This window comes from Aphidius gifuensis, linkage group LG4 (genome assembly GCF_014905175.1).
Source record: "Aphidius gifuensis isolate YNYX2018 linkage group LG4, ASM1490517v1, whole genome shotgun sequence".
NCBI lineage: Eukaryota > Metazoa > Arthropoda > Insecta > Hymenoptera > Braconidae > Aphidius > Aphidius gifuensis.
In genome coordinates, this window is record NC_057791.1 from 436,552 (window position 1) to 448,408 (window position 11,857).

Below are 11,857 nucleotides of genomic sequence, written 5' to 3' on the forward strand. Positions count from 1 at the left end.
TTGTAGAATTTAGAACTGATAAAATTTTCAAAAAAAAGAACATACTAGAAATAATAATAGATAAAAATTATCACTAAAATTTATAGAAAGACAAAATTCTCGTAAACAAGGTGCAGTCCAAGCGGGTCATTCAACTTTAATCGTCGTTAATTGCCTAAAAAAAAAAAAAAAAAATTATCAAAGTGTCTTTTTCCAACAAAAGAACATACTAGAAATAATAATAGATATAAAAATTATCACTAAAAAGTATAAAAAGACGAAATTTTCGTGAACAAGGTGTAGTCCAAGCTGGTCATTCAACTTGAATCGTCGTTAATTGCCTTGGCTAAAAAAAAAAAATAATTATCAAAGTGTCTTTGATAAAATTAAAAAGACACTTTAATTTTAACAATGATTGAAAAATTTTGTCTGCTTGTAATTTTGCTGGCCATTTGTTTAAACAAAGTAAGTATATATTTTAAATTAAATAAACATAAATTTATAATATAAAAAATAAATTTCAGGCAAATGGAAAGACAATTCCAAAAGTCGAGTATTGTAATTCATTGTCCTGCAACAATACTGGTAATTAAAATTGCATTTAAATGATAATTAAAATAATAGTTGATGATTAATTTACTTGTTTAAAATATAGCCAGATCAATATTGAACAACATGGACACGAGTGTACAACCCTGCAATGATTTTCTTCAATTTGTTTGTGGTAAAAATAGACACAGCAATGATCCAACTGCATCAAAAATTAATCCATGGAAAAAATTGAGAAACCAAATTCAAGAAAATATTTCAAGCAATGATGATAGCCTTGTTAAAATTGTCAAATATTTTTACAAAAGCTGCATGATAACAAGTAAATTTGATAAGCAACAATTGAGTAATGAAATTGTTGATATGATTGAACAAATTGGTGGCTGGCCAGTTGTTAAAAATGACAAATGGAACAGTAGTTTATTCAATTGGAATAAAACCATTTACACATATGACAATGAAAAATATTGGAATTTAAATTTCTTCGATGCTAAACTTGAAGTTGATGTGAAAAATAAATCTCAACATGTTATTTATTTGAGTCAATCATCACTGCTACAATCACAAGAATTTTTAACAGCAAATTTTAATGATAAAAATGTTAATCAAGATTATTTAAAGCTTATGGTTGATGTTGCTGTTAAAATGGGAGCTCAATATGATGTTGCAATTAATGAGCTTAAAAATTGTCTTGAATTTGGATCTCAGCTTGTAAATTTAACTGATGCTAACCACGAATCAATGAGTCTCAATGATTTTATTGAAGAGTTTAATTTTTTTCCATGGAAAGAATATTTAAATAGTCATCTTCCTACAGGTGTGTCAATAAATAATGATACAATTATTATTATTTCAAGTAAAAGTTACATGAAAAACCTTGAAAAGGTATTAAATCAAACTCCTAAAAAATCACAAGCTAATTTTGTAGTCTGGATGATGATTCATGAGTTTGCTGAGTTTATAAATGAACCAATTGATGGAAATAAATTAAAATCAGACAAGTGTCTTGATATAGTTACTAAAAAGCTTGTTGATATTACACGAGTTTTGTATGCTCGTAATTATTTTGATAAACATGACAAAGAACATGCCAGAATCTTGATTAAAGCTGTGAAAAATCAGTTGATAAAAATGATTGTCAATGACAAATGGACTGATGAAAAATCAAAAGCCATGACAATTGATAAAATTAAAATAAATATCAATGATAATTTTTATCAAGAGCATAATCTACGTGAGCTGGAAAATATAATTGAAGAATATAATGGATTAAAAATAGATCAGTATAATTTTGTTAAAAATTATATAAAATTAAATTTGTTTAAACTCAAGTGGACCAAGTTTAACAAGACAGCTTTTGATTTATCCTGGGATTCTTTTGCATCTGGGCTATTGTATTCAGATACAATTTTAATTGGACCTGGTTCATTGAACAACAACACTTTGGGTAAGACCAATCTATCAATTACTACATGCTGATATTTAAATTGATAATTAATTTTTGTTTTAAATAGAATTCACAGGAAATATACTTCAAGAGCCATATTTTAATATCAACCATACCAAGTACATGAATTATGGTACACTAGGATCCAAAGTTGCCAGCAGCATAATTGAAAGCTTGAACATCAACTGGACAAGCAGCAAGATGCATCAACAAATAGTCCAATGCAGATCACATTGTGCTGATGGTTTCCTTCCAATTGACGTAATAACTCTGAAAAAAAATATATTTAAAAAAGCAAAAACATCAAGTTAATTATCTAACAACTCTTTTTTCTTTTTTGATAAATTTCAGGAGCAGTTTTTTATTGATACTATTGGTATTAAAGCAGCTTATTCAACCTACCAAAATGTCATGAAAAATAATAAAGCAGAACAAAAGCTATTTGGTCTAACTAGCTATACATCCAACCAAATGTTTTGGATAAATTTGTTGTCTTCAAAATGCAACAAGCAACAAGATATCACAGAGCATCAAGTCTTTGAAAATACCAAAGAATTTATTGATGATTTTAAATGTTCAATTGGATCCAATCTACATTCAGCAGATTGTTGTATTTTATAAAAAAGAAAACAATCTCTAAATACGTAAATGTTTTTTGAGATTTAAATAAATTGTTTATTAAACAGTACATGGTCAATTTATAAACAAATAAAAAACAAAAATATATAATTGTAATATATATATTTAAAAAATAATAAATGAAATGAGTATAGATAAAAAAATACTTGGTACAAATATTTATCTAATCACTTGTCAATTAATATTATAATCGTTGTATATAGTCAGGATAGTAAAAATTTAATTAAATTTCTGATGGTTTTATACGTAATATAACTGGCACACTGGTGCATGGTAAAATAGCAAGTTCAGTAACAACAGCTGTAACAAGATCAGCTGGTGTAACATCATAAGTTATATTTAAAAGATTTAAATATTTTTTAGCTCTCCAATTATTTAATATACTTTTTTTACTGTGATTCATTGTTTTAGTTAGCTCATCAGCATCACCAATTTCATTGTAAACAATTGAATCAGTTTGTACACGTTCACATGATTTATGAGTACCACATGCAACTAAAACTGGTACATTAAATGCTTTTGCCATTAATGCAACTTGAGCTGTTCCAGCACGTGACATAACAGCTCCATTTGCTAATATTGCATGAGCACCAAGAAATACTTTATTAACCTAAAGACAAAAAAAAAAAACAAATCAACATCATTAAAGTTTTAATTTTAAAATTTAATTAAGCTTACCTCAGGCATTATAAAACTCAGGGCATTTATTAAAACATATGAACATTCAATTCCAATTTTTGATAATCTTCTAATTAATTCTTTTCCTTCAAGCCATGGTCTTCCATCAACAACAACAACTCGAAATTTAATTTTTTCCTTATGTGCATCTGTTAGAATTTTTTGTATCAATGAAGAGCTGTTGAAGAAATAAATTAAATTAAAATAAAATAAATTGTAGTCTTGATAGATGATTTTTTTTCTTTTAAATTTTTTGGTAATACTTACTAGCCATATGTTAATATAACATCATCATTTGTTATTTTTGTTTGTATTCTATTTGATATTGCTTGATCAGCCAAAAATATTTGTTCTTGAATATACGTATCAATTGTTGTTATTAAATTAATTTTAGCATCATTGTCTGATATTGTTGATGGAAATTGTGCCATTTTCCATTTTAAATGTTTCAATGCATTTTGCATTGACACAGCAAGTGGACGACAATTATGTAAATATGATAATGATTCTTGAAAACTTGTTTCTAATCCTCGTGTAAAATCAGCTTGACTTGGTCGTTCAAAATCTTTAATGAGTTCTTTAATTGCAGCTAAAAATGCAATACATCTTGCATTACTACCAACAATAATTTTTTTTTCATACTGTACACCTAGACGAATAATTGCTGGATGAATATTTGAATTTACTGATGGTTTACCATGATATGCTTGTTCACGTTCTTGATATAAATGTTTGAATAAACTTATTTCATGTTCATTACTTTTATTGGCTATTAATTTTTGTGATATCTTTTTAATGTCTTTGCTATCAGCTGTTTTACTTTTTAAATCATCTGATTTTTTTGATACAGCAACAACATCACCACCAGCTGATGCTTCTAATTTTTGTGCTAATTTTTGTTTTTCTTGTTCTGCTTTTAATGCTCTTTGAGCTTCTTGTTTAGCTCGTCTTTCAGCTTTTAATTCAGCTTTACTTTTACCATCATTTTTGTCACTTTGTTCTTTTTTTACTTCTGAATTTTCAATTTTTACTTTAGATAAATTATCAACAAGTGCTGATACATTGTTATCTTTTGATACTTGAGCTTCAATTTTTTTTTCAACACTAGTACAAGTCTTTATTGATTCATCATTTTGTTTTATATTTTTTCCCTTATTTTTAGCTGCTGCTTTTGCTGCTTTTTTAGCTTCACGTTCAGCTTTAACAAGCTCACGAGATTTTTCATCTGTATTATTCATTTTTACTTTATCAATACAATTTATCAATATATTATTATGTGAACAATCAGCTATAAAGTCATTTTTATACAATGATATATTGCTTTTAATTAACTCTGATTGATTACGTTGATTTTTAACACTTTTAATTACCAATTGATGATTATTTTCACTCTCAGTACGTGAATCTTTACTTGTTGAATTAGAATCTATTACAATATTATCATCTGTTGTTGTTTTAACTTTTAATTCTTTCCTTATTGCTGTATCAGAACTTGAATCTGTTTCAATTGTTCTACGTGCAATTGTTAAACGTTTACGACGAAGATGACGAGCACGAGATTTACTTATTTTTTGTTTTGTATTGCTATCTTCTTCCAACTAAAATAAAATTAAAATAACTTTAATATCATAATCATTTTCCATAGCCCAAATGTTAATAATAATAATAATAATAATAATAATAATAATAATAATAATAATAATAATAATAATAATAATAATAATAATAAATGTTTCATAAAAATCAAAACAAATAATTATAATTTATTAATCGACACATGCATTGTTAATATATATTTTTTGATAAATTAAAAAACAAAAGCTTCAACAAATAAGCTACAAGAAGATAAAATAAAATGACAACATGATTGGCGTGTGTGCAACAAAAGTAATGATGATGAAATCATTATTTAAAATTTCATAACAAATTTTATTAAAACATTTTTAGATAAATGTACCTTCAAATCCATTTCCACTTTGAATAATTAAATCTAGGAAAATCCAAGTTGTACTCATTATTATTTTAAAATATATATTACATCAAAAAAAAAATAATGCAATATTTTCAATATCATGTTGTGTAATTCAATGATTTTTAGGGTTATCTTAAAGTTTATTTATTTTTAATTATTATTATTATTATTCACTTGTTTAACTGTTTATTTAATAAATAAAAATATAGGTATTTAAATTTAATGTTTACCTGGCTTAATTGAAATTAGTTTGTCAATTTTGCAATGATGTTTATTGGAGTATTGATACAAATTTTCATTTACGTGTCAGACTGTCAGCATCACATCAAGTCTTAAGTCTTGAAATACTTTGGAGTGAATTCACCTGCAATCTGCACACTCTAATGTTTATATAACAACAGCGCCCTCTTTTTACAATTAATCAACTATATTATTAATAATTATAAATAAATATAATTAATTTACTTGCAAATTCTAAATCATCATGAAGGTGTGCATGATAATCTATTTACTTTTGGATCCAAAGAAAATGCAGCATGTTAATTTGAACAATATAATTTCTATATTTTTATTTTGATGATGGACATGATGATTAAATGGTACTCATCATTAGAGTGACAATCATCATCAAAATAGAAAAAAAAGCGATTTAATTATTATCATCTAGATATGGTACAAGAACTACATAGATGACATAGTGCTTCTACCATGTCATCTAGACCTTTATGATTATGCTAAAATATGTAAAATAATAATAATATCAACAGGATTAAACAAATAAATAAAGATATAATATTTTTGTTTCTTTTTTTTTTATTATTTATGACGATCATTGAACGTTAGATACAATTATTTTTTTTGTGCTGCAGCTGCTTCATCTTCACGTTGGTATGTTTGGAGAAGTTCTTGTTTCTTTTGTGTAATTCTGTCTGCACGACGTTTACGAGCTTCACGTACTTTAGTACGACGAGCTTCAGCTTGATCAGAAAGCATCTCTGCTCTGGCTTTTTCAGCTTTTTTCTTGTGGATAAATTCCATAAGAACACGTTTGTTTTTGAAGACATTACCCTTGGCCTTCATGTAAAGAGTATGATAAAGATGTCTATCAATTTTTTTAGTCTCACGGTATCTTTTCAAGAGACGACGAAGTACTCTCATGCGATCAACCCACAAGTCCTGAAATAGAAATTAACACAATCAATTAGTGATGATGATCATTTAGAAAATTTTATATTTAATGATGATAATTGATACACACCTTTTGTGGTGTACGAGCATTTGCTGTACCCTTTCTTTTACCAAAACCACTGTGACGACCCTTACGTCTAGCCTCAGTATTTTTGCGTACTCTAGCTCTGCTGTGTACAGCAACTGGTTTTTTGATGATCAAACCATCTTTTACCAATTTACGAATATTTTGACGTGAATTGGTATTTCCAATTTCATTGGTTTCATTTGGATCCAACCAGACCTTTTTGCGACCGCATTTCAGCACATCGGCTGCTAGCCTTTTTTGCAACTTGAGAGAACTGTAACATTAAAATTATCATACATGTTAATTAATCAGTTTAATTACAAAAAAAATTTATCAATCAATTCATATTATTATTATAAAAAAAAACAGTGAATAATAATTTAATAATGACAAAGCAATTGTTAGGTTAATTTCACCATGTGGCTGGGGTCACACGAAATTATTTTAACACTTTTCCAATTATTAATCACTGTTATTTCATATAATATTTATCAATTAATGCATTAATTCACTTTTTAATTAATTAATTTATTTATTATTAACACAACACAGTTAATATAATTATTTAATTATTTTTTTTAATAATAATTGCGACTGTATACCTCATGTTACAATCCCTCGACGTAAAAGAAGAAAAAAAAGTAAGGACAAAAGATAAAATGACGATTGTCGATTTCGACTAATACCACTTTTTACCTCCAGCGGTTAAGTCCCTTAACTAAAAAATAGAGTTGATTGAAAAAATGGCGTTTGGCGGTTTTTTTCAAATATTCATTCGTATAATTAATTTTTTTTTTTTGCTCTAAATAAAATAATTATTAGAAAAATAAAAATTATGTAATTTTATGTAAATAACATAAAACTAGATATTAAAAACTGCAATATAAAATTATTTTAATCATAAAAAAATATAAATTTTTCGTTTTTATAAAACAATTAAAAAATTTCAACAAAAAAAGTTTATTATAGCTAATTAAATATTATTATATAATTTAATAAATTGAACGTTTAATTTATTTGATTGACAAGGTCTATTATTAATTAACAATTAAAAAATATGTAAAAAATAAATAATTATTAGTCGATAATAGAGATATTTTCTTTAAAAAAAAAAAAAGAGTTAAAAAGAGAAGGGGAATTGTAAAGAGAGCGAGTAACAGAACAACAAAAAAAAAAAACAACGTTAATCTACTATTTCTATTTCCTAGTATAAGCAAAGTGGTGTGTTAAAAATGTAAAAAAGCTGACTTCTGAGCTCAGTGTGTCATTCGTCGTCCTCGTCAGCTGCGTCAGTGGATAAATAAATAATAAACAAATATTTATAATATTATTTTGAAACACTTTAAATTGAGCAAACAAATAAAACCACTCAAGCAAAACAAAGTGAAAGTTGTAAGATTAAATTTAGATTGTTTGTAAACACTTCAACATCTTTAAATTGCACCATCATCTGTTAACATGGAGACAACAATCCAAAACAAAAAAACAATCAACAATGATTTGCTACGAGAAAGAGAACAATGTAATTTTGATCCAACTGAATTGACTCATCTTCTTGATGGTAGTCCTGAAAAAACAAAAATTCGTCGTTCACGAGGTAACAAAATTTAATTATACCTACATCTTATCTTATTTATCCAATTAAAATTATTTATTAATTTATTTACTCTATAATTTTAAATGTATTAATTTTATCATGCAAAGTTTTTTTTACTCCAATTAAATAATAAATTTTTATAAATAAATTTAGCATGATAACACAGCTCAATGATAAATAATTTTTTTGAAGAATGAGTTTTTAAAAATCAATCAAATTGATAAGATCATTTAAATATTGTAAAATTGATAAATGATATTGCAAAAAAATTAAGCATTGAGAAAGTTGATTAATTCAACTGAGAAATCAACTGTTATTCGCACATTCTCAAGGCCATAAATAAAAAAATAAAAAAATGTAATAATCATCATGTCCAAAGGACAAGAGAATAAAAAAAAAAAAAAAATTAATGAAACCAGTTTTTTTTTTTTTTTGCTTGATATTAAAAATAAATATTAATTTATTTATTACAGAGGAATATTTTCTAAGTGATCCAGAGTTGAAAGATGAAATACCAGCAGTATATAAAAGTCACAAAGAAATTTATGAGGATGCTGTTAGAAAAGGATGTTTGGTATTGCAAAAAATTAATCATTTACAAGAAATTGGAAAAGGAGATATGGACATGTACTCGTTAGTATTTTTCATCTATTTTTTTTTTTTTAAATGTAAAATAATGAATTGAATTTAATTTAATAATATTTTTAGACAATTATTGGGTGGTTCATTGGGCTCAGCAATATTAAAAGATGGTAATCCATTGACTCTGCATTATGTTATGTTTATACCAACAATAATGGGACAAGGTTCATCTGAACAACAAGGATACTGGATGCCACGTGCATGGTCTTGTAATATTATTGGTACATATGCACAAACTGAACTTGGACATGGAACATTTATAAGAGGCCTTGAAACAACATCAACATATGATCCAAAAACAAAAGAATTTATATTAAATAGTCCAACAAGAACATCATACAAATGGTGGCCTGGTGGATTAGGACAAACAGTTAATTATGCTGTTGTTGTTGCACAATTATATACTAAAGGTGAATGTAAAGGTATACATCCATTTATTGTACAATTACGTGATGAAGAAACTCATGAACCACTTGATGGTATTAAAATTGGTGAAATTGGAGCAAAACTTGGTATGAATGCAACAAATAATGGTTTTCTTGGTTTTGATAATGTTAGGATACCACGTGAAAATATGTTGATGAAAAATTCACAAGTACTTGAAGATGGTACATATGTTAAACCAGCAACCGATAAATTAACATATGGAACAATGATGTTTGTTAGAGTTGTTATAGTTAAAGATTTATCAAGATATTTATCAAAAGCTGTTACAATTGCAATAAGATACAGTGCAATTAGACGACAAAGTCAAATTAATACAAATCAAGGTGAATGTCAAATAATTGATTTTGTAACACAACAATATAAATTATTTCCTAATTTAGCAACAAGTTTTGCTATTCTACTGGCATCAACAGCAATATGGGATATGTATAATAAAGTATCAGTTGAATTGAATGAAGGTGCATTAGAAAGATTACCAGAACTTCATGCATTGTCATGTTGTTTAAAAGCAGTTGCATCATCAGATGCAGCCAGTGGAGTTGAACAGCTACGTTTAGCTTGTGGTGGTCATGGTTATATGGATTCAAGTAATTTACCAGCAACGTATGGACTTGTCACAGCTGTTTGCACATATGAAGGTGAAAATACTGTATTGCTATTACAAACAGCACGTTATCTTGTTAAAGTATGGAAACAATCAGCTACTGGTAAATTATTACCACCAACTGTACAATATTTATCACAAATATCACAACAAAAAACAAAAAAGAAAATATGGAAAAACACATTGACATGTATGATTATTGCTCATCAAGCTGTTGCTACTGGTAAAATTAAAATAGCAACAAAACATATGGATGATAGAATTAAAAATGGTACATCAAGTGAAGATGCATGGAATCAAACGAGTATTGAATTAACACAAGCTGCTGAAGCTCATTGTCGTGCATTTTTAATAACACGTTTTATTGATTGGGTCAAATCAAAACATGGCAAAATATCAAATGAATTATTTATTGTGTTGTCACAATTATCAGAACTTTATGCTGTCTATTGGGTTCTTCAAAGAGTTGGTGATTTTTTAAGATTTTCATGTCTTAAATCAGATGATGTGCCGGTATTACAAAAACGTCTTGAAGAATTATTAGCAGCAATTAGACCAAATGCTGTTGGTATTGTTGATGGTTTTGATATTAGAGATGAAATACTTGGTTCAACACTTGGTGCTTGGGATGGTAATGTTTATGAAAGATTATATGAAGAAGCTATGAAAAGTCCACTCAATCAAGAGAGTGTCAACAAATCATTCCATTTATATTTAAAGCCACTTATGAAAAGTCGTCTTTAATAAATTTATATAATTTTACTAGCTTAGTCAAGCTATTAATTATTAATAATGTCAATTGAAAATTTTTTATAGAAACAATTTACTTACTTTTGTACTCTACTCTAAATTGTTTATTTTAAAATTTTTTTAAATAAATATTGTTGATATATTTAGATAGTTTATAAATATGTTGTATTAAAAAAAAAAAAGAAAATATTATGTCTTGGGTATTATATATTTAGATAATTAAATAAATAAATTTAAATTATTATCTTATACAATAATTGTTTATTTACAAAATCAGAACAACATACAATATAGTGTAATTTTTTTTTTTTTTTTAAATTATTAACTTAATGGTAATAATAGCAGTAAATAATTTAGAAAAAAAAAAAATAAATGAAAATTGGGGGGCTTTGCTAATTGATAATCAATTAATTCGTCCTTATAATTGAATTAAATAATATAATTTAAAGAAAGACTGATGAATTGTAATATTATTTAATTCATCAAACAAATTTCTATTTTTAAATTTCATTGCTATGGTAATTAGTACTGAATACACCCTCTTATAAAATATTATTTTATTACAGCTAATTTATTATTTAGACTGTTGTTTCATTTATTATTATTATTAGTTATTTTTAAATTATTAGTTTATATTAAAATGATCGAGCGACAGAATATATATATATTTTTTTTAGTGGCAAAGACGACAATACTTTTTTTTTCATATTTTTTCATATATATATATTTATAAACAATTAATTAATTTGTCAATAATTATAATTGTTTTTTTTTTTTTTAACATTGTTGGACAATTAGTAATTTTATTTCAAACTTGTATATTATATTATATTTTTAATTACAATTATGATGAAAAATTTTTTTATTCATTTTTCATCACCTTCTGGTCGTTTAATAATAATAATTTAAATTTTTTTTTCTTTATTATAATCAAAATTAAAAATAGCAATTTGAGAATGTGCTTATAAAAAATTTTAATTTATTTATCGAGTCTTGAACTTTATTATTTGAATTTGAAGGGAAAAAAAATTATTGGGTTGTTTATCAGATGTGCGTTAAACAAATTTCAATTTTATTTAAATAAAATAATAAATAAAGTAAATCTGGTATTTAATAAATAAATTAAAAGCTTTTGTTTTATTTATTTATAAATATTTTTACGTAAAAATGTGTATATAATTTAACAACAAATGAAATTTATAAATCCATCGGAATGTCTGGAATAAAAAAAAATAAATAAATAAATAAAAAACAATAAATAAATAATGAATTTTGTTTTTATTAATTTAAGGCGGACT

General features: G+C 25.7%; 4 protein-coding genes and 1 long non-coding RNA gene across 5 annotated transcripts; 3 read left to right on the top strand and 2 right to left on the bottom strand.

Moving 5' to 3' along the window:
* Window positions 1-320: 320 nt before the first annotated feature.
* Window positions 321-1,874, top strand: LOC122853679 (neprilysin-2-like). The gene is made up of 5 exons (XM_044154095.1): window positions 321-444; window positions 504-564; window positions 635-1,295; window positions 1,386-1,585; window positions 1,861-1,874. Exons 1-5 carry the CDS (start codon window positions 391-393, stop codon window positions 1,872-1,874), a joined length of 990 nt encoding a protein of 329 aa, XP_044010030.1. The 5' UTR covers window positions 321-390.
* Window positions 1,875-1,935: 61 nt separating this feature from the next.
* On the top strand, window positions 1,936-2,204 carry LOC122854185. Its single transcript, XR_006373944.1, has 2 exons — window positions 1,936-1,975; window positions 2,043-2,204. It is a non-coding gene; the product is annotated as an uncharacterized LOC122854185 (long non-coding RNA).
* A 420-nt stretch (window positions 2,205-2,624) lies between these two features.
* Window positions 2,625-5,618, bottom strand: LOC122854186 (translation initiation factor eIF-2B subunit delta). The gene is made up of 5 exons (XM_044154634.1): window positions 5,495-5,618; window positions 5,250-5,282; window positions 3,560-4,890; window positions 3,293-3,470; window positions 2,625-3,224 (listed from the first exon to the last, which is right to left on the bottom strand). The coding sequence occupies exons 2-5, from the start codon at window positions 5,259-5,261 to the stop codon at window positions 2,838-2,840; spliced, it is 1,908 nt and encodes a 635-aa protein (XP_044010569.1). The 5' UTR covers window positions 5,262-5,282; window positions 5,495-5,618; the 3' UTR covers window positions 2,625-2,837.
* Window positions 5,619-6,056: 438 nt separating this feature from the next.
* On the bottom strand, window positions 6,057-7,186 carry LOC122854188 (60S ribosomal protein L19). The gene is made up of 3 exons (XM_044154635.1): window positions 7,122-7,186; window positions 6,523-6,793; window positions 6,057-6,440 (listed from the first exon to the last, which is right to left on the bottom strand). Exons 1-3 carry the CDS (start codon window positions 7,124-7,126, stop codon window positions 6,114-6,116), a joined length of 603 nt encoding a protein of 200 aa, XP_044010570.1. The 5' UTR covers window positions 7,127-7,186; the 3' UTR covers window positions 6,057-6,113.
* A 475-nt stretch (window positions 7,187-7,661) lies between these two features.
* On the top strand, window positions 7,662-10,813 carry LOC122854189 (probable peroxisomal acyl-coenzyme A oxidase 1). The gene is made up of 3 exons (XM_044154636.1): window positions 7,662-8,116; window positions 8,590-8,749; window positions 8,825-10,813. Exons 1-3 carry the CDS (start codon window positions 7,978-7,980, stop codon window positions 10,551-10,553), a joined length of 2,028 nt encoding a protein of 675 aa, XP_044010571.1. The 5' UTR covers window positions 7,662-7,977; the 3' UTR covers window positions 10,554-10,813.
* The last annotated feature ends 1,044 nt before the right edge of the window (window positions 10,814-11,857 follow it).